General features: G+C 48.6%; 9 protein-coding genes across 9 annotated transcripts; 7 read left to right on the top strand and 2 right to left on the bottom strand.

Annotated features, from left to right (window-relative positions):
* The first annotated feature begins 144 nt into the window (after positions 1 to 144).
* C8Q69DRAFT_237764 (hypothetical protein) lies at positions 145 to 3,815 on the top strand. The gene is made up of 2 exons (XM_028626451.1): positions 145 to 674; positions 747 to 3,815. The coding sequence occupies exons 1-2, from the start codon at positions 242 to 244 to the stop codon at positions 3,674 to 3,676; spliced, it is 3,363 nt and encodes a 1,120-aa protein (XP_028485897.1). The 5' UTR covers positions 145 to 241; the 3' UTR covers positions 3,677 to 3,815.
* A 1,247-nt stretch (positions 3,816 to 5,062) lies between these two features.
* Positions 5,063 to 6,773, bottom strand: C8Q69DRAFT_519707 (hypothetical protein; the record flags this gene model as incomplete). Its single annotated transcript, XM_028633475.1, has 3 exons — positions 5,617 to 6,773; positions 5,228 to 5,563; positions 5,063 to 5,174 (listed from the first exon to the last, which is right to left on the bottom strand). Exons 1-3 carry the CDS (start codon positions 6,492 to 6,494, stop codon positions 5,063 to 5,065), a joined length of 1,326 nt encoding a protein of 441 aa, XP_028485898.1. The 5' UTR covers positions 6,495 to 6,773.
* An 883-nt stretch (positions 6,774 to 7,656) lies between these two features.
* C8Q69DRAFT_464598 (glycosyl hydrolase) lies at positions 7,657 to 11,185 on the top strand. Its single transcript, XM_028630433.1, has 11 exons — positions 7,657 to 8,408; positions 8,465 to 8,586; positions 8,644 to 8,790; positions 8,847 to 8,967; positions 9,022 to 9,537; positions 9,590 to 9,680; positions 9,738 to 10,276; positions 10,327 to 10,415; positions 10,471 to 10,541; positions 10,594 to 10,686; positions 10,737 to 11,185. Exons 1-11 carry the CDS (start codon positions 8,144 to 8,146, stop codon positions 11,104 to 11,106), a joined length of 2,424 nt encoding a protein of 807 aa, XP_028485899.1. The 5' UTR covers positions 7,657 to 8,143; the 3' UTR covers positions 11,107 to 11,185.
* Positions 11,186 to 11,896: 711 nt separating this feature from the next.
* On the top strand, positions 11,897 to 14,257 carry C8Q69DRAFT_416687 (putative AMP-binding enzyme). The gene is made up of 4 exons (XM_028628354.1): positions 11,897 to 12,672; positions 12,733 to 12,997; positions 13,052 to 13,188; positions 13,257 to 14,257. Exons 1-4 carry the CDS (start codon positions 12,361 to 12,363, stop codon positions 14,160 to 14,162), a joined length of 1,620 nt encoding a protein of 539 aa, XP_028485900.1. The 5' UTR covers positions 11,897 to 12,360; the 3' UTR covers positions 14,163 to 14,257.
* Positions 14,258 to 15,296: 1,039 nt separating this feature from the next.
* On the top strand, positions 15,297 to 15,968 carry C8Q69DRAFT_237858 (hypothetical protein). The gene is made up of 2 exons (XM_028626453.1): positions 15,297 to 15,356; positions 15,418 to 15,968. The coding sequence occupies exons 1-2, from the start codon at positions 15,333 to 15,335 to the stop codon at positions 15,841 to 15,843; spliced, it is 450 nt and encodes a 149-aa protein (XP_028485901.1). The 5' UTR covers positions 15,297 to 15,332; the 3' UTR covers positions 15,844 to 15,968.
* C8Q69DRAFT_237852 (hypothetical protein) lies at positions 15,968 to 16,972 on the bottom strand. The gene has a single exon (XM_028626452.1). The coding sequence runs from the start codon at positions 16,852 to 16,854 to the stop codon at positions 16,093 to 16,095; it is 762 nt and encodes a 253-aa protein (XP_028485902.1). The 5' UTR covers positions 16,855 to 16,972; the 3' UTR covers positions 15,968 to 16,092.
* Positions 16,973 to 17,030: 58 nt separating this feature from the next.
* On the top strand, positions 17,031 to 18,999 carry C8Q69DRAFT_464607 (purine nucleoside permease). The gene is made up of 2 exons (XM_028630434.1): positions 17,031 to 17,609; positions 17,813 to 18,999. Exons 1-2 carry the CDS (start codon positions 17,445 to 17,447, stop codon positions 18,893 to 18,895), a joined length of 1,248 nt encoding a protein of 415 aa, XP_028485903.1. The 5' UTR covers positions 17,031 to 17,444; the 3' UTR covers positions 18,896 to 18,999.
* Positions 19,000 to 19,845: 846 nt separating this feature from the next.
* C8Q69DRAFT_464610 (hypothetical protein) lies at positions 19,846 to 21,135 on the top strand. The gene is made up of 3 exons (XM_028630435.1): positions 19,846 to 20,324; positions 20,487 to 21,019; positions 21,068 to 21,135. The coding sequence occupies exons 1-2, from the start codon at positions 20,322 to 20,324 to the stop codon at positions 20,799 to 20,801; spliced, it is 318 nt and encodes a 105-aa protein (XP_028485904.1). The 5' UTR covers positions 19,846 to 20,321; the 3' UTR covers positions 20,802 to 21,019; positions 21,068 to 21,135.
* Positions 21,136 to 23,193: 2,058 nt separating this feature from the next.
* C8Q69DRAFT_400770 (concanavalin A-like lectin/glucanase domain-containing protein) lies at positions 23,194 to 24,324 on the top strand (the record flags this gene model as incomplete). The annotated part of the gene is made up of 2 exons (XM_028627899.1): positions 23,194 to 23,990; positions 24,042 to 24,324. 2 exons carry the CDS (start codon positions 23,194 to 23,196, stop codon positions 24,322 to 24,324), a joined length of 1,080 nt encoding a protein of 359 aa, XP_028485905.1.
* Between the last annotated feature and the right edge of the window lie 87 nt (positions 24,325 to 24,411).

Raw genomic sequence — 24,411 nt, forward strand, 5'->3', positions numbered from 1 at the left:
AGTAACTCCTCGATAATTACCTGTTACGGTACAATACACCTCGCTGACATCAGCAGGGCGGTCAGACCGCACGTGCCACAAGCCGGGGCAGAAACGGCCTGGCCTTTCCTCTTCGGGCGTAAACGTAAACAACCCACGTCCTGGCGCAAAACACAAGCGACCGAGCCGGCCGTTCATCAACGAACAATCATCTTTCTACCTTCATGTGTCGGCCATCATCGGTCGGGACGAACTTATCATAATGTCCTCAATCGCCAAGGGACGACCATCACGGCGTGCCTCCGCAAGGAGGAGCTTCGTTGTCGAAGAGAGTTCAGAGGATGACAGGCGCAGCAGTGTCACCCCCACGGTTTCGAGTCATGACGGCGATAATGGCGAAGAGAACGAAGACGAATATACCCCGGTCGCGACAAAGATGCCAGTGAAGCGGAGGAGAAGGACGACAGCAGATCTTCCAGCACCCAGGGCGGCACGCCCCTCACGAGGCCGACGAGCAAAGACGGGCGATCACCTGGACACTTCGTCGCGAGCCCCAGACGAAGGAAGTAGTATTGCGACGACCACGACGATAGAAGAGAAGGAACAGGAGAACGAGAATGAGAAAGAGGAAGAACAAGAAGAAGCGGAACCGGAGTCACCTTCAAAGAATGCGCTGGAAACACGTAAAAGAAAGAGTATGGCTCATCCCCGCAAGAGTCGTGTATCAACCACGCCAGCTCCGGAACAGTCCTCACTCCCAACACCAGAACCCTCAGCCTCGCCGGAACCCGAACGTCGAATCCGAAGAGAAAGCCCCCTTACCGACATTACCGAGTCGGCCGTAAACCAGACCCCGAAGCCAGCGGAGGAGCCGAGATCGCAGATCTCCCCCGTGAATCCGATGTCGACGACGTTGGAGAAGCCAATGGACATAGTTCTGAAGTCGCGGACCTTGGCACCGCCTGCAGTGGAAGAGCCGACGGGTCCAAAGCCACGTATGGTCATCACCCATTTGGTGCTAACGAACTTCAAGAGTTACGCAGGGAGACAAGTGGTTGGACCGTTCCACGTCTCTTTCTCTGCTGTTGTTGGACCGAACGGATCCGGCAAATCGAACGTTATAGACTCGCTACTGTTCGTCTTTGGCTTTCGCGCCAGTAAAATGAGGCAAGGGAAGATTTCTGCTTTAATTCATAACTCTGCGAATTTCCCTGACCTACCCTTCTGTGAGGTGGAGGTCCATTTCCAGGAGATTATGGACCTCCCAGGAGGTGCTCACGAAGTCGTTCCAGATTCCCAACTAATCGTCTCCCGAAAGGCGTTCAAGAACAATACCAGCAAGTACTACATGAATAAAAAGGAGACTAACTTCACAGTCGTGACCAATTTCCTCCGCGAGCGTGGAATCGATCTCGACCATAAGCGTTTCCTGATTCTACAGGGTGAAGTGGAGTCTATCGCTCAAATGAAGCCGAAAGCCGCAAACGAACACGATGATGGCCTGTTGGAATATCTAGAGGACATTATCGGAACTTCCAAATACAAGACTCCGATTGAAGAAGCAGCAACTGAAGTTGAGACTCTCAATGAAGTCTGCGCTGAAAAGAATAACCGTGTCCAGCACGTCGAGAAGGAGAAGAATGCCCTGGAAGACAAGAAAAACAAAGCGCTTGCCTACCTCAGAGACGAGAACGAGCTTGTTCAGAAGCAGTCGGCTCTATACCAAATTTACATCAATGAATGCGAGGACAATACTCGGGTAACCGAGGAAGCCATTCTACAGATGCAGGAGCTACTCAACCTGGAACTTGAGAAGCATGAAGGCAACGAATCAGGGATCAAGGAACTCGAGAAGGCCTACAAGCGAGGCATGAAAGAATACGAAAGTATGGACAAGGCAACGCAGGCTATGCTCAAGGAAATCGCAAAATACGACAAGGAGTCTGTTAAGTTTGAAGAGAAGAGGAAGTTCCTAGTGGGTAAGCAGAAGAAGCTGGAGAAGGCCATGCAGGCTAGCCGCCTCGCAGGATCAGAATCCGAAAGCTTGGTCGAAAAGCATGCCTATGATATCGAGAAAAAGACTGCAGAGATTGCGGACCTCGAGAAGGAGATGAAAGCGGAAGAGGAGGAGCTGTCCTCCATTCGTGAAGGTCTGAAAGGCAAGACCCAGGGTCTCTCTGACCAGATAACGGCCAAGCAGAAATCTCTAGAACCGTGGAACACAAAAATTAACGAGAAGCTGTCTGCCGTTGCCGTGGCACAGAGTGAACTGGACATTCTGCGTGAGAAGAGCAATGCCGGCGCTGTGGCACTGGAGGAAGCGCAGTCGAAGATTGCTTCGATTGAGGAGTCCTTGTCTGAGAAAGAGGCCAATCTCGAAGAGCGACGCCAGCAGAAAGCGGAGCTAGAGGCAGAACTCGCGAAGCTCGAGGGCGAGATGAAGAAGCTGTCGCAGAAAGAACCGGAAATCCGCTCTCACGTCTCAAGCGCCCGGCAGAAAGCCGATGAAGCAAGAGCTAGCCTTGCCAGTACCCAGAACAGAGGCAGCGTTTTGACTGGTCTCATGAGACTCAAAGAATCAGGGCGTATCGATGGTTTCCATGGACGACTCGGTGATCTCGGAACTATCGACGAGAAGTATGATGTTGCCATTTCGACAGCATGCCCTGCTCTCGAAAACATGGTCGTTGATTCTGTTGAGGTGGGTCAACAATGCATTGACTACCTGCGAAAGAACAATCTGGGAAGAGCCAACTTTATTCTACTTGATCGACTTGCTCGCCGAGATATGTCTTCAATCTATACGCCGGAGAGCGTTCCTCGACTCTTCGACCTGGTGAAGCCCAAGGATCCGAAGTTCGCACCCGCGTTCTATAGTGTTATGCAGAACACCCTCGTGGCCAAAGATCTCGACCAGGCAAATAGAATCGCTTACGGTGCCCGGCGATGGCGTGTTGTAACGCTTGATGGCCAGCTAATTGACGTCTCGGGAACAATGAGTGGTGGTGGCACGCGTGTCGCCAGAGGTGGCATGTCTTCCAAGCAGGTCGCCGACACATCCAAAGAGCAGGTAACAAAGCTCGAGAACGACCGCGACGATATGGAGAGAAAGTTCCAAGTTTTCCAGGAGAAGCAGAGACAGGTAGAATCTCAAATCAGGGAGAAGTCTGAGGAAATCCCTCGTGTCGAGACTAAGATCCAGAAAATCCTCATCGAAATTGAGAGTGCGAATCGCAGCCTTGCGGATGCCAAACGGAGAATCAAGGAAATCAGCGCTGAGCATAAGCCATCCAAGACAGACGATAGCCGTGCCGCGGCGCTTGAAAAACAAATTTCGTCCTTGGAAGCGGATATTGAAGAATTGCGATCTCAAAAGGGTGGAATTGAGGAAGAGATCCAGTCCCTGCAGGATAAGATTATGCAGGTTGGCGGTGTCAAACTCAGAAGTCAGAAGGCCAAGGTCGATGGCCTCAAGGAGCAGATCAGCCTGCTTGCTGAAGAAATCTCGAATGCTGAAGTCGCCAAATCCAAGAACGAGAAGCTTATCATCAAGCATGAGAAGTCTCGTCGAGATGCCGAGAAGGAACTGGGGCATGTCGCTGAAGAGCTTGAGCATCTCAACGATGATGTCCAGAACCAAGCCAATGATGCATCTGGCTCGAGACAGAAGGCTGAAGAAGCTCAAGAGGTAAGGTGAGCTCGTGCGATGCAGTGAAGCAGACTAACTCCTTTTGTCAGGCCCTCGAGACGAAGAAAGGCGAGCTGAAGGCTCTAAAGAACGAGCTGGACGAAAAGACAGCAGAGCTCAATGAAACGAGAGCTGTAGAGATTGAGATGCGCAACAAGTTGGATGAAAACCAGAAAGTTCTCGCGGAGAACCAGAAGAGGAGCAGATACTGGGAAGACAAACTATCCAAGCTCAAATTGCAGAATCTCAGCGATCTAGGGGACGATGAGCAGCAGACCGCTGAACTTCAGAGATATACGAATGATGAACTGGCCGAGATGAACAAGGAGTCGTTGAAGGCCGTAATTGCCACCCTCGAAGAGAAAGTCCAGAATGCCTCGGTTGACCTGTCGGTCATCGAAGAATATCGCCGTCGGGTTGCTGAGCATGAGTCGCGTTCAGCAGACCTAGCTACTGCGTTGTCGTCGCGTGATAATGCCAAGTCTCGCTTGGACAGTTTGCGTTCTGCTCGGCTTACTGGGTTTATGGAAGGATTCAGCACGATCTCCCTGCGTCTCAAAGAGATGTACCAGATGATCACAATGGGTGGTAATGCTGAGCTCGAGCTAGTTGATTCCTTGGATCCTTTCTCCGAAGGTATCCTATTCTCTGTCATGCCACCAAAGAAGAGTTGGAAGAATATCAGCAACTTGTCCGGTGGTGAAAAGACATTATCAAGTTTGGCACTCGTCTTCGCACTTCACCATTACAAGCCGACTCCTCTTTACGTCATGGACGAAATTGACGCCGCTCTGGACTTTAGAAACGTGAGTGATACCCGCAACGCCTTCAATGGAAGGGAAACTTAACGTCATTGTTTTAGGTCTCCATTGTCGCTTCATACATTAAGGAGCGGACGAAGAATGCCCAGTTTGTTGTCATTTCACTCAGAAACAATATGGTAAGGACCTGCATCCTTCATTGTTAAGTGGACTCAGCTAATATTGTGTTAATAGTTCGAACTTGCGTCTCGTCTTGTGGGTGTATACAAAGTCAACCACATGACGAAGAGTGTGACGGTTGAGAACAAGGACTACATTACTGGACGATGATCATACGTTAACTGTTCATAAATACCATTGTTTCTCGATGGATTAAGGTGTTGATTTGCCTCGGTTGGAAGGTTGGCTTCTATGACTGGTTACTAGGGCTTGGTGATATCCTGTTTCTATGATTACGGTTACGTTATAGGTGATCTGACAGCGCACATGGTTTGGAAGGGGTTGGAATTGATTTGATATTCTTCAACGTATCTGTCACAATGACTTTTATGTGCGCTTCTGGTTGAGAAAGCCTAGGTAGTCCTAATCATTGTCGAATTATCGAACGCGGGCAACGACTGCAGAGCAATTTGACTCACAACACCACATGACATCGCCAGTGATCTGTCGCATTGCTTTCGAGAATTGCTTCTGCTACTGACTCCCTGTCCAACTCGATCCCACTGTTCTGATTCCAGGACCGCAACCTGTTAACCCATTCAGTACGCCTTGATCCATCGTATTAATAGCCACTTCACACAAAGCCTGTAACTCATCTTCACTGTAGCCAAAGTTAGGAAGCGAATGTTGTATGTCCTTTCCTGGGTTATTCCGTGCAATGAACTGGATGTCTCGAATCGTCCGAACCTTACGCCTCTCAGCGTCATTTGCTGCGCGTGGCGACCATGCAGGGGTACCTTCGTCCATTCTGGCGTAGATACCATAACTAATGGATTCACGTGGTGGACGAAGGATAACCTCGAGCCGAATTCGTTCATGGACCTGACTCGAGCTCTCTTTCCAGTTTGGACCAAATAAGAGCTCCAAGTTCTCTGGTGTGTCTTCGCCGGTAATGACGAGCCGTCGCAGTGGTTGGCTAAGACAAGTCAGCTCTTGAAATTATTATTCGGTTAGACGTAATGTCCTCACATCACATTGTTGCTCCCTTGTCCTTTTGGAAGGGTCAACTTAATTGATCTAGCTAAAGCTCGTGCTTCGGGCACTCTGTAGGCAATTTCGTTGTAATACTGAGAAGCGCTCATGGGACTGATTTCAAAGCCCGGAATGGCATCGTTTTCTGGTAGTGCACTTGAAGGACCCCCGCAGATTTGTATATGTTCCGGAGTATCCAAGAACTGACAGTCCCTGGAGCAGTAGTATACGTCTCGACATCCTGGACAAGGATGCAAGGGATCTGAGAGGGGAAACAGCTTCTTGCATCCATGGCAGAACTGGGCGTTCACACCAGGGAATTCCATTTCAGATTGTCCGAGGCTCTGGTTCTGATGTTTGAGACGCGCCAGTTCACAAAGGACCCTAGACCATGATTCGTCCGCCACTAGATCCTCGTATGCGTTTCCCCAGCTTATGGAGCAAAGTTCCTTTCTCACACCCATCCTTTCCAGTTTCTTTCCAAGGGCTTCTGCAAGAGCTTGATCTTTCGTGGCCCAACTGAATGGAACAGAGAGTAGTCGTTGTGGTATACGTTCCCCGTTCGGACCGCCGCTGAGACCGTAAACGAATGCTTTCAGGAGGAGAGGTGCGACAACTTCAGCTTGAGCCTCTGGTGAAGGGAGAGTTAGCACCGCGTAGGGACCTTCACAGTGGACGAGGCCACTGGAAGGATGAATAAAGTGGACGAGGTCGCCAGGAGGACTCAGGGGCACATGTCTGATGCTGAAGTACCAGTGGTTAACTAGGCCGCTTGGTGTTGTTGCATGTTGCGGTAACCTGTTGAAGGTCTGGACCATATAACGGATCTCGAGCGGTTGCAAGGGAGAAAGGTCGATGTTCGAAGGACTAGACATGATTGAGCTCTCTAATGAGATAGATTGAGAGCTTCAGTTATCTGACGGAAGTAGGAATACTGTAGAAGTAGAGCTATAAGTAGCGCGATGATAACAAAGAATTGTGAGTAACAAATACTCTAAATGCTACCAGTGAATGTTGTCTTGGGTGAACAAAAGCAACTTCGGACATGCAACATGCTTCTAGCCTGTGTTATACCTTCTCTTTCAGCTCCTTTTTGCATGTCACTGATATCCTGGAGCAATCCGTTTGCTTGGCTCTTATCAGTTTGTTTTTGCTTGTAATTTATGAAAAAGATTAGCTTTTGATTGTTAAAGTCAAACCAGTAGGTTAACTCAACTGATGGGACGAAACATGGATATAAAGATTTGTTGACATTTCTACTAAGATCCTACTGATAATCCATTCGTCAAACAAATGGGTTCTTGTTAGGTGAAGGGGTGGGTTAGGTGGCTGAAACAATCTATTTAAAAGTACCTAGATTTGCTTGCTATAATTGCAACTTCATGTCCTGTTAATTGAGACAGCAGAAAAATCGATTTTTAGACCTACAAAGAGGTTGCATAGCCGGTCGTCACGTTAGAGGCGAATAGAACTAAACACTGAAATCAACTGCTGACTGTAGTTCTGTGTTATTGGGCCTACAAAGATTAATTTGAGAGGAAACACACAACTTCAATATTTTAGATAGTAATGTGTTTATTGGGCGATAGTAATAGCTATAGCACTATATTATCTCGTATCTGTAGACCACTCGACCAAAAGGATATTTCTCCTTTTGGTTATCTTAACATACTATGATCAGCTCCAGTGTATAAACATGCGATCGTTCATCTCCACCGCTATAACCAAATAATTTTTGGACAATTTCTCGCTTACTCCAAGGTAGCTTAAAGGGAAAACTTAGAGAAAGTCCTTTTCAATACCACATATAATGCTGCAGTGCGGAAAGTGAAGCTTAATACTTTTTAGACTTTCAGGAATATCCCCATGTGTTTATCCACCAAACAGGAGGAAGCATATTACTTAGTGCTATGGCCTTTTCTTAACCTCCAAAATGTCCGTGCATCGAAAGCCGATCATCTTCCCCATGCGGTAAGACGAGACCAATTCAAGCCACTTGTGCATCGGCGGGATCTTGATTCCCGCAAGGGTCATGAGAGTCATACATTTCTATTGTTTCCCTCGTAATTTGAAGAAACCAAAAACCTATTTCATATACGAGAATACTCGCAGTTATGGCAGCTGGCCCATTATCTTCTTTCAACAGTCCTCAGCGGTCTGTTTGGACCTGTCATATCAAAACCTGTCGATGCTGTGTTTGGAATGCGATGAGCGCCGGCAAGCGTACCTCGCAGGATCTACTCTCCGGAGTTCCCCTCCTGCGATCTGTGATCTTCGGTCTTACACCGAACATAATGCGGGGTAAGCGAAAATAACAGATGTAACAGGAACGCTTTTGCTACTTCTCCTCTTCTGTCATGATGCCAAGTAGTGCGCTATGACATGAAGCATGGCCACGCATGCCGGTCGGAGTACGGTCCGTGGGGAGTATAGAGACAGTTAAATAGAGCTTCTTGTGAGAAACGACACCTGAGTACATGTATCCTCGAGAGTTAGCATTCTAAGCCGAAGTTCGTCTTGCACCATGCTTGTTCGCGATCTTATTGTGTACAGCATATTTTCTATCTCTGGAGTGACTGCGACTCCTATTGATTACTCCCAATATGTCAACCCGTTCATAGGATCAGAGGGCCCCATTGCTGGGAAGGGATTCGGTGGAGGTGACATTTTTGTTGGTGGTGCGCTGCCCTTTGGCGTAGTGAAGGTTGGAATAGACACCACCGCCGCGAATTGGTCAATTGCGGTCCTCAATGGCGGATGGACTCCAGATGGCAATGTCACGGGAATAAGTACGTTCTCTCATGGAGTGTGTGTGTATAGGAAGTCGTTTAATAACGGAATACAGGCATGATGCACGAGAGTGGTACAGGAGGTGCACCTAAATATGGACTGATTAGCCAAATGCCATTGACTTCTATCGCTCCCCCGGTCAATATTCTCGACAATTTGACTTATAGTCAGCCCAGGGTATGTCTTGAAGCTCTAATATTTTGAGGCTAAATAGAATCTAAAAGAACGGTGTAGGTTGGCAATGATACTGCTAGTGTGGGGTATTTCAAGAGTCAGCTACAAAATGGCGTCACGATTGAACTATCTGGGTCCAGACATTCTGGTATCATTCAGTATTCTTTTCCAGAGGGTGAGAAGCATGTACTCGTCGACGTATCCCATGTAAGCAATCTTCTTCCCTATCCAAGACAGTCATCCAGGATTTAACAGCTCCGCAGTATCTCCCAGGATCACCGAGTGATACAAGTCCACAATTTTATGTTGGAGGCGAGATTGAGATATCACAGGATGGTGCCTCATACAGTGGATATGGCACGTATATTGGCGGCTGGAACAACGGTTTGTCTATATTTCTAATCCGGAATTAGCCGCACACACTCATAGCTGAACTAGGCGCCCCGTTCACTGTGTACTTCTACGGGGAATTCAATCACAAGCCCAGCACATCGCAGACATTCACTGGGGTTAATACTGATCCTATTCCTCGGTATCAGAATCTCGCAAATGGCGGGATCAGCGAACCTGTCTACGGGAATATCTCCAAAGCGACATCTGGTCCTCTGAATGACCGCGTCGGAGCGCTTTTTACCTGGGATGATAGCAGTCAATCTTCACAGATCAGCTCCCGCGTTGGCATTTCTTTTATCTCAGTGGACAAAGCTCACTCATACATCAAGTCAGAAATCAGCTCTTGGAATTTGAACGATACTGTCACCGCGGCAGTAAAAGAATGGAACCAGGATGTCTTCAGTAAAATCCAAGTTCCCCTTGGACAGTCTGCTAATTTCACACATTTGAGATTGCTGTACAGTTCTCTGTACTTTATGCATCTCATGCCGTCTGATCGTAGTGGAGAGAATCCTCTGTGGGAATCGGACGAACCATTCTGGGATGACTTTTACACAATGTGTAAGTTCCATATCTCAATAACTGCGGATACAAAGAGCTCATTACAATGTAGGGGACATCTTCCGTTGCACTGTCAGCTTTTACCATCTTGTGCAGCCTACTTACTACGAATCTATGATCCGATCCCTTATCGATATCTGGAGGTAAGAAAGACATTACATTTTTAGGGAACTGTCATTTTTGACCACGTCCTTTTATAGACATCAAGGCTTCCTGCCAGATGGACGGTCCGGTAATTGGAACGGACTGGTCCAGGGAGGTTCCAATGCAGACAACGTTTTGGCCGATGCCTACGTTAAGGGCTTGCGGGGAGCGATCAATTGGACGGACGGCTATGCAGCAATGAAGAAAGATGCTGAGGTCATACCCTACAATACTTACGATCCTACTGATTATACCGCCAGCACAAAAGAAGGTCGTGGTGCGCTGGGCGACTGGAAGGAGTTAGGATATGTATCTCAGGACCGAAACACTCGATGCATTTCTCGGACCGTGGAGTACAGTCTTAATGATTTTGCTCTCAGTCAAGTTGCCGCTGGGGAGGTGCCCGAGGATCAGCAGAAATACTTGAAACGCTCAGCTAACTGGCAAAATATATGGGATCATAACGTCACCAGTCTAGGTTTCGCCGGGTTCCTGGCACCCAAGTTCTCGAATGGGACCTTCAATACTACCTATGATCCTTTACTTTGCGGTGGATGTGAGTGGGTCGATTATACGTACGAAGCTGTTCCGTGGGGTAAGTTATGTTGCCAGCCCACAGAAGAAAGATGGCGCTGATATTGAAAGAATACTCCTTCGTAATTCCTCATGACATGGAGACCCTGGTTGAATTCATGGGCGGACCGACGACTTTCGAGTCTCGTCTGGACTTGATGGTGAGTATGGAAAGGATTAACCGTAACCCCATATGCCCTCTAACAGCCTCTTCAGTTCAAACCAAATATGAGCCAGCAAAGTCTCGGCGCAAATGGGGCTGGTATCACAACTCTGATGAACATCGGGTTAGTATATACCTGTCCTTTTATAGAACTGATGCTAAAAGACCGTACCTAGCAACGAGCCCGATTTTGCGACTCCTTATCTCTACCATTACATTAGCAAACAAGCCAAAAGTGTCCAACAATCACGTAGTCTGGCTAATCAATAGTAAGTATCTCGACAACCTCAATTCAACTACACTAACAGCAATCGCGCAGCTTCAAGGATGCGCCGTATGGGATTCCCGGGAACTCAGATGCTGGGGCCATGAATTCGTGGCTACTATGGAACATCATCGGAATTTATCCCGTCGTCACCCAACCCGTTTACCTGCTAGGTTCACCGTGGTTTCCAGATCTCAACATGACCATCAATGGTAACAAGACGTTGCGTATTACTGCGACAGGGCAAGACAAGGGAAATTTCGTCCAAGGAGTCCAGATTAATGGGAAGCAGTGGAACAAGAACTGGTTCGAGCACAAAGATGTCATGGTTGACGGAGGCATCATTGAATTCCAACTCGGGTCGGAGATGAAGGTCTGGGAAACCGGAGAGGTACCCCCGAGTCCCGGACATTATACGCTGTAGAGTTTTAGTGTTGCTACTACTCTGTCATTAAGAATAAAGAGGATCTAGTAACATCAGATGAACCTCAAGAATTCTTCCTATGGATGTTAACCATGCACGTAGGCATTGATACAATGCATTGGATTCCCTATAGATAACGCCAAATACAAGACAATCAACTTCCACAGAAACAACTTGTTCCCCTGGACGATGAATGAATTTATAGGGGAATATGTGCTCTTAACCATTGATACCTTAACTCTGTTCTTGGACTCCAGCGCAATACCGGAGCTCTCGACCCATTCACCGATATCTTCGCTCTTGATGATTGTGATATTCTGGGCCAGCCGCGCGACCAATTAAGCTGCTTCGTTGAGCGCGAAATACACTGATAGAGTTAGCTGGTCTGATCACAAAGATTGGTTTTGAGTGAGCAGAATTAGTCAATGTCAAGTGAGGGAAGAGAGACATACTCCCAATGTAATTCGTCGGTTCCTTAAGGAATGGAATATACTTCTAGAACCATGAGTCTGAATGAGGAATAAATCCAAATAGAAACAGCCTTTGACCAACTTCTTACCCGGGTCTGCTTTGCAGAGTTCCGACACTCCGGAGAGAACTCTTCAGAGTCATCATCCCATAGATCTTATTGCTTCCTGCTTCCGAACTGCTTCATTATCACCCCAATTCAGCAATCCATTGCGGATTCGACATGTGAGTATATTAACCAAAGGAAAGTCCTAAGGAATATGAGCTAACTGAATCATCTCCTCAGGGACTGATGTCCAAGCTACCGTTGGCACTTTACAAAGCTACCTTATACCTTCCGCACTTTGCAATTGTGCACATATGCATTCGCTTTTGGCCCCATCCACATGGTGGGCTACAAGGGGCAGATAGAGGCAGATTATAGCCCCCACGCAACACATTCGATGATCTACAATCTTCATTTTAATGGCGCAAACTGTGTGGCCAATGAGATTTGCGATTCTTACTGCACAATATCTCTAGCCTTCGCCCCCAGACGACTTATTAAGATAAAATGATTTTCAGCATGTCGGGAGAAGAGACAGACGGGTACTATACTCTCACTCTTACTTACTTGGTACTGTGTAGGTAGACTACATAAGTAAAGAACTTCCCCGCCCCGCCAAGCTCCATCTCCATGATCGACGTATCTGTCCTCATCACATCTCCAGCCAAAAGCTCTGGATAATTCCATCGTCTACTTGATAAACAAAAAGTGCTTGGATAATATCTAGACACCTATTCTCGATGATGTCCGCGAGTTTTCCGTTGCCTGGTGTTGACCACGGCAGGCGAATTCTCGCTTCGGTGATCGAGAAAAGAGCCGAAGACGGCTCCAATAGTCCGTGGATATCGGTTCCCATTGACGAGCAAAATCTGTCTGCAGGCTATCGGGATATTTCTTTTCGACAGTTGAACAATGCTGCCAATAGTGCTGCTCATTGGCTCAGTCGGAACCTTCCTAAGACTTCAGAGCCGTTCCAGTGCTTTGCCTATGCAGGCCCAAAAGATCTCCGATATCAAATCCTTGCAGTAGCAGCAGCTAAGCTGCAGAAAGTGGTACGTGAGGCTCTCTTGTATGGTGGAGAAATGCTAGATAGACTAATTCACCATCGGTAGATGGTGCTTCCCTCCCCGTTGGCCACACCAGAAGCTCAGCTGCAAATCCTCGAAAAGAAAAACTGCACTGTCTATTTGAGGCCAGCGTCAATGGCAGATCCTGTTGAAGCAGTCCTACGCGGAGCACCTCACATACAGACGATCACCGTCCCGGAGCCCGAAGAGTTCTCACTCGAAGCTGAAGCAGAGCTAGTTACTTACAGTAAGACATGGGACGAAGGGAAAGATGATCCCTGGCTAGTATTCCACACGTCTGGCACTACAGGTATGTATCCAATTTATATGCCATTTCCAGAATAGAAGACTAAACTTGGAGCAGGACATCCAAAGCCTATCACCTATACTCATCGAATGATGGCTACACCCGATACTGCACAGACCCTCCCTGATATCGAGGAGTCTCATCTCCATCAGTATGCACAGAGAAGATGGTACACGCCGTTGCCCTCACTGCACGTAAGTCTCAAATCTTCTACCCATCATGCTATCGATTTCTCTTCGAACAGTTGACTCACATTGGCTAGTTTGTCGGAATGATGATGTCGCTCTGCATGACTTCTTTCGTGCATATGACGGGTGTGATCGGGCCTCCCGGACTGCCTTCTCCTGAGGTTGTCATGGATATCCTGCGTTTCGGACGTGTAGATGGCGCTCTTCTGACCCCGGCCCTGATCGATCAGCTCTGCCTATCCCCAGCTGGCGTCCAGGCATTACGAGAACTGAAATACATTCATTACGCTGGTGCCCCGCTATCAGCCAAATCTGCCGACCTATTAACCCCCTATGTTCAAGTGGTCCCATGCATCGGTAGTACCGAGGCCGGCGGCTACTTTACGACAATTCATGATAATAAAGACGCGTGGGATTATGTCGCATTCCAAAAGCATGCGGGGGCCGAAATGCAGCACAGGATGAACGACCTGCATGAGCTGGTCTTCGTGCGACGTCCAGAATGTGCAATACAGCAAATATTCCTTGTCTACCCTGACCGCGATCGCTTCGAGACTAATGATCTCTGGAAAGAGCATCCAGAGCACAAGGGCCTCTGGAAAATCATCGGCCGCAGTGATGACTACGTATATCTGTCCCACGGAGAGGGCTTGCATGCTTCGTCTCTGGAGCCAGAGATTATGGCTCACCCAAGTGTCAAGTCTGCCATTATTGGGGGTCATGGTCGCTCAGCTCCGGTACTCATTGTAGAGCTTATTCCGGGAACAGAATATGAAAATGATCGCCAGGCCTTCTTGACGAGCCTGGCACCTTATATCGACGAAGTAAATTCTCACTGTCATCCATCTGTTCAGCTTTCCCCTGAGCGCGTTATCGTGGCGACTAAGGGGAAACCTTTTATTACCACCATCAAGGGAAGCGTGGCTAGATTACAGACATTGGATCTTTACAAGGATGAGATTGCTGCCTTGTTTCCATAGCTTATTCTAGAACAGTTTCCAAGATAAATAAGTTCAATCAGTATCCATTACGTGACTATTTTGATGTTTCTAGATTCTGGCAATACTCATAACTGACTGTAGCTCGTACATTTGATAGTGGATGTCAAAAAACTGCACTGTGATTTTACCCATATAATCTACTACATTATCATATTCAGTATTTCTAAGACTTCCTGGCCTCGTCTCATAGTCTTCCCTTTGGCTTTTCTGTTCTCTTCGTCCCAACAGACAGCTGGGCGACTTGAAACGCTTCCTTCGACAGCCTCAGCATCTCCCCGTCGGAGCTCTTGCTCTTAGATTCCCTCCAGAACTTCTCGTCCTCTAACCAGCGTTTAAACCACCCGACGTTTAAACCACCCAACGTTTAAACCACCTCTGAATCCAATCGGAAGTGACAGATGCACACCAATCTGGCTTCTCAATAGTCTTATTGTTACCTCTGGGGGTGTGCTGGAGTATCACCGTATCAGTATAGTCACGTAATACAGCAGTTACTCCATCGGCTCTCGGTGGCCCATCTATGCTATCTAGCCCCTCAAAGTGATTGGTGATTGCAGGGCTCCAGCTTCACCACCAAGCATATTTAAGACTAGAATAGACCCAATAAACTGCGCAGATTAAGCGCTGCGTTTAAGATGAGTATTGTAAGGCAGGTAGCCGAGTCAGGCATGCATACATAATGGCACATTGTGCTAGCTTTCATAGTAGGCTTCTAACATTGTATTTAAAACTAGTTACATAGGATGGTGCTGGTCTCAAGTTGCTGTTATGTAAGTTGACGGAAGTCGACTGCACGACTGGACCAAAAAGGAGAACTCCTTAGAGGTCTGGCCCCTAGGTCTGATATAAGTTAAGCGCCTTCCTGCGAAGAAGTAAAGGCTTCTGCTATCGGTTATTATCAATGATCCATACTCCATAGAGAGTGCCAGCAACGCTTTTGGGGGGCGTCTTAATCTGCGAATAAACGTTGGACTTCGTACACCGTCTTGGGGGATGGCTCTGCAACAGAAAAAATAAATAACTATCAGCTGAAAGCTAGTTCACAATGCTTTTCTTCTTTCGTTCTTTTATTTTTCAAGTTCCAATCTATATTGTAGAATACTTCTCTTTGAAAAAAGCTCACCATGACAGAGCAAAAGGCATATCTGAATGAAAAGGATTTCCAACAAGGTAGTTGTTCTTCACTGCTCTCCTACCAAGCAAACCAACCCCGCTAATCCTCACTAACTAAAAGGTCTTGCCGCTCTCGACGAGGAAATGGGTCACAATGCCTTCATCGTTGCGTTCGCACCTATCCGTATCATTGCCGCAGGCGGGTTCCTTGCGGTGTCTTATCCGTGAAAGCAGTGGTGATCTCGACTATATGATCGATCCGGAATTTGCGGAAGATCAGCATATTCAAACTCCCCTCAAAAGGGCTATCTACTCAGTTGCGGTTAAACTTCATTACAACGATAAATGGGCCAGCGAAGATATCGCTATTTTTGTGACCAAAAAAAGCTCGACATACTTTTTGTTTGAACAAGCCGAGAAACAGGGCATCACGCTCTTCAAAGGAGAAAACCGAGAAGTTCTACTTAGCCGCTCCTCTCGAATGGGCTCTCGAGCGCAAATTACGAAGAATTCATGCCGCAGATCGCGGCCGAAAGGCAGAATATGATATGGTAGACGCGATTGCCCTTCTGAAGGAGCTGAGAGTACGTAATAAGGGGCCTCTCGATGAAGAATCGATTCGGACAATGAATATGAACGGATTCGATGTCCTTCCAGATCACGAGACGATGCGACGCGTAGCGCGTGAGTATCGCCACAAGTATGTACAATGAAGATATCTTCGGATAGGCAGGGGTTTGCGGGTTAAAGGTTAAATGGAGTCCGGTGGCATTGCATGGGTTTAATTAGATTGCTCCTAGATAGTATAGAGCCAGCCCGTGTTCGTGATAATGTTACGCTGTGCAAAAATCGGACTCTGACCCCCCGCCTCAAGCACGAGGTTTCCATCCGTATCAAGCTTATCTGGTGGTACAGACTGCCTCAATAGCTCCTTGTCAATCGGTGCTACATTCTTGGTCCAACCAGGCAAGTCCTCAGGAAGAAATGGTGGCAATGGGTCATCGTTCTGATCACGATAAACATGTTCACCATTTCTTCGCAGGCCCAGACTGAGCCTCCAATTGATCGCCTCGTGTAATTCCTCGACAATACAGGCGATAACAGCATAACGAAGCGGATCGGAATCTCTCAGGTCTGGGATATCTTGCAGCTTCCAATCAGGACGAGCAAAGAAATATTCCATTTCGTACCCCATTAGATCGTATCGATCAGCGAGGTGAAGCTCGTAGAGCCGGTAGAGAGACCGCAGTGGCGTGTCGCGCATGCGCCAGATGGGAATACCCCGGAGATTATGTATGTCACCAAATTGGGATCGAATTATCCCTGTCCCATTCTTCTGGTCCTCAATGAGTGCACGGAGAGAAAATGGGCCTGGGATTTCGAAGAACCAAGATCGATATGGGATAAACATGAGCAGCAGCGCAAGGAAGGGATGCTTGTGTTCTCTGAGCCGGAGCAGACTACTGCGTAGTCGGAGCGAGGACTCCCAGTAGCGAAGCCATGTCCGAAAACGTGCCCAGAGAGAAATCTTTGGCCGCGGACGGCGATGTGAAGGCATGGGTGATAGCGGATCGGCTGGAGAATCGTGAGGCTACGGAGGAGGTAGATATACCATACCTATCTAACGTCTTGCTGGATTCCTATTATGGGATGTTCCAGGCTACTTTTTAGCGTGAAACTAGTGCGGCTGAATAAGCATGTATCTAGAGCTTTGATTATCGTATTTTTTTTATTATTCTGATAACGAGCTGATACTTAAGGAGCCAAGATAATTATCGTAGAGGGAAAGCCGGCGGACGACCGAAGAGTGGAACCCAGAGATAGCCAGGTCGCATCGATTCCTCTACTCGACTACTAATGATGATAATCTAGTTAGCAGCCAGGGAGTGCTTATCTGTAAATGAAGGTGTCCTAGTTAATAATAATAATCATCATGTTCCGCGGGACGCTTGGTGGTGAACCATGTGGGCTCCTTTTTTTTTTTTTCCGCCTTCGCTTTTCCCCGCTGGGCGCGGCCGGTGGGTTAACTAGGTAGGTAGCTAATTCAGCTACAAAAGGGCCAGGATGGCTCTCGTCTTGGGCTAATCTCACGAAACGATCAAGGTGCGCGATCCATCCCAGGCTGCTTGAAGAGGGCAAGCAAGCGCAATGCAGCTCAAGTCAATCGCGGCCGGTCTTCTGCTGGCGGGCAGCTCATTGCTGTCTGCCGTATCGGCCAGTCCGACGGCCAGCTCGAAGGGAGATGTGGTGCGCAATGGCCATGCGAACAAGCACGGTGGAAAGATTGCACCCAAGGTGTTCATCATTTCGATGGTAGGTGGAAGTCTCATTTGCGATGCGTTCTGGACTTGTCTCCAATACTCCATTGCTTTGCTCCAATTGCAAGCTTGATTCGAGTTTTTGTGGCACAGCTATTTGAGACGGCATGGCCAGTGCTTCTCTCAATCGACTCACCCTGTTCTGTTCGATGCCTTTCTTTTGCTGTCACAGTGTCTAACTTAACAATCATGATCTAGTTCGCCCCTGAAGCTGAAGCCTGGTGGGGAATCCCAGAATTCAACCTCCTTGCGCACAACATCACCGTGCCCGGCTTCTCTCCCATCTTCCCCGACGCGCATTGCACTTCCGACTACAGCGTCTGCCAGCTGGTCACCGGTGAATCTGAGATCAATGCTGCCGTCACGATCTCGTCTCTGGTCGCCTCCCCGCTTTTCGATCTGACCAAGACATACTTCTTCATCGCCGGGATCGCCGGGATCAACCCGGAGGTCGCGACGCTCGGTTCCGTGACCTTCGCTCGTTTCGCGGTCCAAGTCGCTCTGCAGTACGAGTTCGATGCCCGCGAGATCCCTGCCAACTATAACACCGGATACATCCCCCAGGGAGCCTACGCGCCGGACGAGTATCCTGCCAACATCTACGGAACCGAGGTCTTCGAAGTGAACACCGCCCTGCGATCTTTGGCAGTTGAGTTCGCAAAGACCGCCAACCTGTCTGATTCCTCCGCTGCAAAGGCCTACCGCGCCCACTACGCCACTGGAACCAATGTCTACAAGGCCGGCGCTACTGGTCCCTCCGTGGTCGAGTGCGACGTCGCTACCTCCGATGTTTACTACAGCGGAAACATCCTGAGCAATGCCTTCCAGAACACAACTCGCGTCCTGACCAACGGAACAGGTCTGTACTGCGCGACCGCGCAGGAGGACAACGCGACGCTGGAGGCCCTCCTGCGCTCCTCCGCGCGCAACCTGACAGACTTCTCGCGTATTATCGTCATGCGCACCGCGTCCGACTTTGACCGTCCGTACCCGGGCGAGAATGCCATGTACAACCTTCTCTATGCGGATCAGGGAGGTTTCGAGCCCGCTATTGAGAATATCTACGCGGCCGGTATCAAGGTTGTGGAGGGTATTCTGAACGGATGGAATGCCACTTTCGCCAAGGGCGTCAAGCCGACCAACTACATTGGTGACATCTTTGGCACTCTGGGTGGTACTCCAGACTTTGGCCCGGGACGCAAAGAGTCCTTGGTGGAGGCCGGTGCGATCACCAAGCGAGGCCTCATGATGAAGGGAATGCGGAGGCGATCGTTCATGTAGATCGTAGGCTTTGATTGAGCCCATTAGCAATATATATATGGTAGAGGTATAGACTAGTGTCGTGAATTCTATACAGTCATTCATAAAGTGAACCAGTATGGTACCTGAATGATTAGTATTTCTATAAAGTAGATCCAACCAGTTGTGTTTCTTCTTCAACCACAATCAAGACCCACTCGAGGACATATTGTACATACATACCATACAGCAGTCGCATATCACGTATGGTACTATCTTCTGCGTATGGTAAAATCCTGCTTCTTTCTCGCACTTACCATAAGAGTATAACTAGTCAGTTCTGAACCTCAGTCGGGCAATTTGTATGGAAAATCCCGTCTTTTCCCCTCATCGGGAGTGACGTCACATCAAACAGCATCTCGGACGGACTACGGGAGGCTGGGAAAAAGTATGGCAAGTACCATGGATGCGGCGGAAGTTAATCTGTCGTGTCTGCTGCGAAGTTATGAGAGAAAATACAGTATACTCCGTAAGCTGCCGCTATTCTGTCAATTGTTTCTGCCTTGGTTTAGTCGAGGGACTTATCGATAAAAGGATCCAGCCCAGCCCCTCCTTAGACGGATTCAAAGGTAGAACCGCCCGGGTAGTACAGTGTATAAGGTCAATATGATATGGTTGCGCCTGGAGTTAAACACCAGCATAAATGTGAACAATGGTCCTTGTATGTACCTCGGTACCTGGGTGTATCGAGAGTATGGTAGAAGGTTTGAAGCCATGATAAGCCCGGTAGTTTCTTCCAGATGGGACGGGACACGAGTCTACTGGTACTAGAGTACAAAGCAGACCCAACGGGAAAGTTGACCCAGCAAGACAATTCGACGAATGTAGAAATAGACATTGAACTTGGAAGAATCGATAGCGAATCGGATGCTGTATGTCCCATCGGGGCGTTTATTCCTAGCGATACCACTGCATGGCATGATCGCATACATGAGAGAAGCATGCAAGGATAATCCTCTCGACGCTTGCACATTCCAGGTTTAGAGCGACACGCGTCGGGGATATTCTCCTGCTCGTGGTTAGATAGCACGGATCTGAAAGCCAGGCAAGGAAACGATCTGGGGTTGTGTATTTTTGTGCAATCGTGTGTCTGACGTCAGGAGCGGAGAGAATCTGGTGTTGAACTGGTCGGCTGTCGATGAAAAAGGATCCAGGCTTTTCCATACAGTAAGCATAAGTTAGCTTGCTTGTCCACATTCGAGTCGGTGGGTGTTCTTATGGTGGATGTGTGCCTCGCTGCCAAACCTCCTCGCAGGCCCGTCGCAGAAGAGTCGACAATCCTCCAGCCATCGTGGGCATTCCACCGTGCTGCCTCCACTGGCCCTCATATAATCAGTCTTGAGTCGTATATTCAAAGGCCTTGGTAGCATCAAAAGATTAATTGGGCACTCTATACGCAAACATAACAATGGTGAGTAGTTTGGAAATAATCTTCTGGTTCGCCGCAATTGGTTCCGCTCAGCAGAACCGTGGATCAATTGCTCTTCGGCCCGTCAGGAACAATAATCCCTCTTCCAGTCGCAAGTTGACTGAATTACTCATAACAGACTGCTAATATCATTTGCGTATTCAGGCTCCAACCCTCCTCACTCCACGGGCAGACACTTCGTCCTGTCCAAGTACGATCAGCGGCGGTGGCATTGCGGGAATCGTCATTGGGTCAATCGCTGGAACTCTCCTTATCATCTGGATAATCCGGCTGTGTTCCACGCCGGGGGCATTCTCTGGTGGTGACCCAGACTGGGGTTACAGAAGCGGAGCGACAGACTCACGGGGCCGACACCGCCGTAGAAGATCGGATTCCTATGTGATCGAGAAGTCTCCATCCAGATCACGCAGATATCGCGACGACGTGAGGCGACCAGCGAAAGTATATTTGAATCAGTGACGAGCCTCTCGATGAACGAGTCCGCAACATGCAGCGCGGAGCGAAGTGACTGAAAACACACGACGTGATGGCCATAGACGCCATAAGATAAATGTGTGTCATGACAAGCACGATGGAAATGGGAATCGTCCCTCGGATTTCTTTCTTTTTGTTGTTGCAGCTCCTGTAGCGCCAATGGGTCGCTTGCAGGTCTTGACGATATATTGTACGAGTAATGTCCTGATGATTGTCAACGTTATGATGATACGCCAATTCCACATTTTTTACCTTGTAATCGGCAGAGAACTGATGGAACTGATGATTCATATTAGTACTGTTTCCCTTGTAGAAAAAAACTAGTACTGTTGATAATAATTCTCCCTATGATCAAATATGTCCATCTATAGATGTGTGGGGTCAGACGTAATCTGCCAGACGTGAGTAAGAGCAGAACAGACGTCCTTAAGACGACATGAAATAAGACAAGTTGAGAATCTTCCAAAGAAAGCAATCTGCAGATACTAGGTCGAAACGAGTGAAAAAACATGAGCCTCGTGTCATCAAAGAATACCAATAATCAAGGATCTGTCGTCTCTGCCGTCGTGTGCGGATATTCGACTACCAGGTGCACTCTCGTCTTCTATCCCCGTGTTCCCTTTCGGCATCGCATTAACTCAGTATTTGCCGTCACTGTAATTGAGTGCACTGGCTCCCCAAAAATGATATTAGAAAACCCTCGTCAACGGCGCGATGACGTCTCTCCCACAGAGGGCTATAATTGGAATGATTTTAGGGGGATTTAGTACGGCATCATTTCTCCGTTCGAGGGCTAAGCTTTTGAGGCACCGATAGAAGGCCCACTAGTCCATACCGCCTCTCTCCTATTTACACAAGTGAAGCCCGAACACTGCAATAATGAACGTAAGCTCAAGCTCCCGACTGACGCAGTGACATGGTGGAAACAGACTGCCTCGAAAGTGGATCAACAGGAATATGGTGTGTATATTCCTTAGTCGCACATCCTTTCATGCGCTTCTGTATACAATTTTCGGAGCTCGAGTTTTTGAAGCCGCACGAGGTGTCGTTTCGCACTTCTTCCCCAAGCTGGGGAATCCGCGATCAGGTGGATACAGTACCTTGTAAGGAACCATCGGCAATCGGCATTTGATTGCGCATGACCTCAAAGCTCAAGCTATGGCAATTATTGGCACCGTCTTGCTTCAGTGTATCACCTGTAGCTTTGCTGGCTCATTGGACCAAGGGCAGAGCTAGAAGTCTTCGAACGTTTGGGAAGACATACCCATGTAATTAACCAGGACGGGCACTACGGCGTACGTATGATGCCCTTGGAAGTGGTAAGCTATCTAGTGCAAGACAGTCGTGGGTCCTTGTGCTGTTCCAAGATCGCCATAAGGCAATAATAAGTGTGCTGTGCAAGAGCAGGAGTTGGTTGAGCTGAAAGATATTTCTCTCATTAGATATAGCAAACAGGCGTGCAGAAAAGTTGGCCTGCACTTACTGCGTGCCAACAGAGTGAAACCGGCTGACCCAGTAGACGACCAGTAGACGATTATTGTCAGGTACCCGAGTTCAAAGGCCAATAAGAAGGTGGTTACTAGGAGAAATCCACTAAATCATGCCGTCGCGAGTTGGCGAAGTGACTAGTCTCACCATTCGCCTCGTGCCGTCGCCACGAAATCTCGTTCTCCGGTGGTGTAACCAACCGTAGATGGGGGAGAACCATTGTTCTTGAGATGATGGATTTCTCAGTATATCAGATCACCCAGAGGAACAGAGCTCTCGACAGCCACAATGGAAAGAGGCGAGCAGACAAAATGCCAAGGTGATGGACTGTGGTCGACAGGAGAAGTTCCTCTCCACGGTTCCACCGTGGCCAACGTTATCTCTCGGCGAGAACCGACTCAGTGCGGTTTGACCCCTGACGGCGCCGCGCCGGTGCTTCTGGCTGATAGATAGCCTCGTTTTGACAAGGAGAGAAACCACTCACAGGTCTACAAAGCAATAAGGTCTTGTTCTTTTCCCGAGACTAGCAGTTTAGGCGCAACTTGGATCTGCTCGTTTATTCTCCATGGTCGACCCCTTACTCGTTCGAGGCGCTGGCCGCCCTTATTGCACCAGGACCACCAAACCGTTATTCTTATTATTATTATCCTTATCATGCCCTCCGACCTCTTCCTCTCCCTCTTCTCTTTCCCGTTTTGCAACATAGATTGATCGTGTCTGTTATCCCTGGTGGCGGGGGCTCCTTCTCTCTTGCGGTGCGTCAAGTCGCACATCCGTTCTTTAAAACGAACCCCGAAAAGCAGACCGATCACCCCGCGTTCTCTGTCGACGTCTCAGTCCCTCGAATGAAGTGTTAATTTTCTATATATAAAGCAATATTGATCCGACCATGACGTTCCTTCTCCTTCTCGGCCTCCTGGCCACCAGCATCTCCTCCGTTACGGCGCAGACCTGGACGAACTGTAACCCGCTGAACGTGACCTGTCCCCCTGATCCAGCTTTGGGTACCAATGCCACCTTCAATTTCACATCTTCGCTTGACGACAAGATTTGGAATATCACAAACGGTGCCATTGATTACACGGACAAAGGTGCAGAGTTTTCTATCGCCAAAAGACTGCAGTCGCCGACGGTCCAGTCCAACTTCTACATCTTCGGCGGCATTGTCGAGTCCATCGTGCAGGCCGCCCCAGGTCGAGGTATCGTCAGCAGTGTGGTCCTGCAATCTGACGATTTGGATGAGATTGATTGGGAGTGGGTGGGATACGACACCACCCATGTTCAGTCCAACTACTACAGCAAGGGCGTCGCTACTTATGGTCGTGCGGAATTCCACGAGGTCAACGGCAGCGCTACAACCGGCTTCCACAACTATACCACGTACTGGACACACGAGAAGCTGGAGTGGTGGATTGACGGGCAGCTCCAGCGGACGTTGACCTACGATAATGCTACCAACGGAACGACATTCCCCCAGACCCCTATGAACATCCGATTGGGTGTCTGGCCTGCAGGCGATCCTAAGAACCCGATAGGTACTATCGAATGGGCTGGCGGCGAGGTTGACTACGAAGCTGGACCTTACAACATGTACATCCAGCGGGTGCGAGTACACGACTTCTCCACCGGCAAGGAATACAAGTACACGGACCGCAGTGGCACCTGGGGGAGCATCGAGACTGTGCAGTAAGTTGGAATTTCTGTGTTGCCCACAGTCCATATCGCTAATTCAATCAGGGGTAACTCCACCATTGAAAAGGAGATCAATAAGCCGCCAGCAGAGTCAGTGAGCCAGAAATGGGCCAAGCTGCCTAGCGGTGCCAAAATCGGCATTGCCTGTGCCATTGCTGGCGTTGGCGCATGCGCGCTTGGCCTTTTCGCCTTCTACTGCGTCAAGCAGCGACGAGCTGGTCGCGCTGAGTATAACTTGGAGAACAGCAAGTTTGACACTAACAGGACGGAGATGTCGAACTTCCAGTCGCAATGGAGGCAAAGTGGATACCAGCCTGTCCGTAATTAGATCTATCTGTCTTTTGATCTTCCCATGCCCTTACCCTCCCGGCTCTGCAGCGGCATCAAGCTCATGTCCAGGAAACTGCCACCGATC

Source organism: Paecilomyces variotii (assembly GCF_004022145.1).
Source record: "Paecilomyces variotii strain CBS 101075 chromosome Unknown C8Q69scaffold_4, whole genome shotgun sequence".
NCBI lineage: Eukaryota > Fungi > Ascomycota > Eurotiomycetes > Eurotiales > Thermoascaceae > Paecilomyces > Paecilomyces variotii.

Excerpts from the sequence above, each read along its gene's own strand:
- C8Q69DRAFT_416687 (XM_028628354.1), top strand. The coding sequence starts at position 12,361 with ATGATGTCCGCGAGTTTTCCGTTGCCTGGTGTTGACCACGGCAGGCGA. Across the intron at positions 12,998-13,051 it reads CCACACGTCTGGCACTACAG|GACATCCAAAGCCTATCACC; the intron begins GTATGTATCCAA and ends AACTTGGAGCAG. Across the intron at positions 13,189-13,256 it reads CGCCGTTGCCCTCACTGCAC|TTTGTCGGAATGATGATGTC; the intron begins GTAAGTCTCAAA and ends CACATTGGCTAG.
- C8Q69DRAFT_237764 (XM_028626451.1), top strand. The coding sequence starts at position 242 with ATGTCCTCAATCGCCAAGGGACGACCATCACGGCGTGCCTCCGCAAGG. Across the intron at positions 675-746 it reads GGAAACACGTAAAAGAAAGA|AACCCTCAGCCTCGCCGGAA; the intron begins GTATGGCTCATC and ends TCCCAACACCAG.
- C8Q69DRAFT_237858 (XM_028626453.1), top strand. The coding sequence starts at position 15,333 with ATGAAAAGGATTTCCAACAAGGTA. Across the intron at positions 15,357-15,417 it reads AAAGGATTTCCAACAAGGTA|GTCTTGCCGCTCTCGACGAG; the intron begins GTTGTTCTTCAC and ends ACTAACTAAAAG.
- C8Q69DRAFT_464607 (XM_028630434.1), top strand. The coding sequence starts at position 17,445 with ATGCAGCTCAAGTCAATCGCGGCCGGTCTTCTGCTGGCGGGCAGCTCA. Across the intron at positions 17,610-17,812 it reads AGGTGTTCATCATTTCGATG|TTCGCCCCTGAAGCTGAAGC; the intron begins GTAGGTGGAAGT and ends ATCATGATCTAG.
- C8Q69DRAFT_237852 (XM_028626452.1), bottom strand. The coding sequence starts at position 16,854 with ATGCCTTCACATCGCCGTCCGCGGCCAAAGATTTCTCTCTGGGCACGT.
- C8Q69DRAFT_464598 (XM_028630433.1), top strand. The coding sequence starts at position 8,144 with ATGCTTGTTCGCGATCTTATTGTGTACAGCATATTTTCTATCTCTGGA. Across the intron at positions 8,791-8,846 it reads TACTCGTCGACGTATCCCAT|TATCTCCCAGGATCACCGAG; the intron begins GTAAGCAATCTT and ends ACAGCTCCGCAG. Across the intron at positions 10,687-10,736 it reads CGTAGTCTGGCTAATCAATA|CTTCAAGGATGCGCCGTATG; the intron begins GTAAGTATCTCG and ends GCAATCGCGCAG.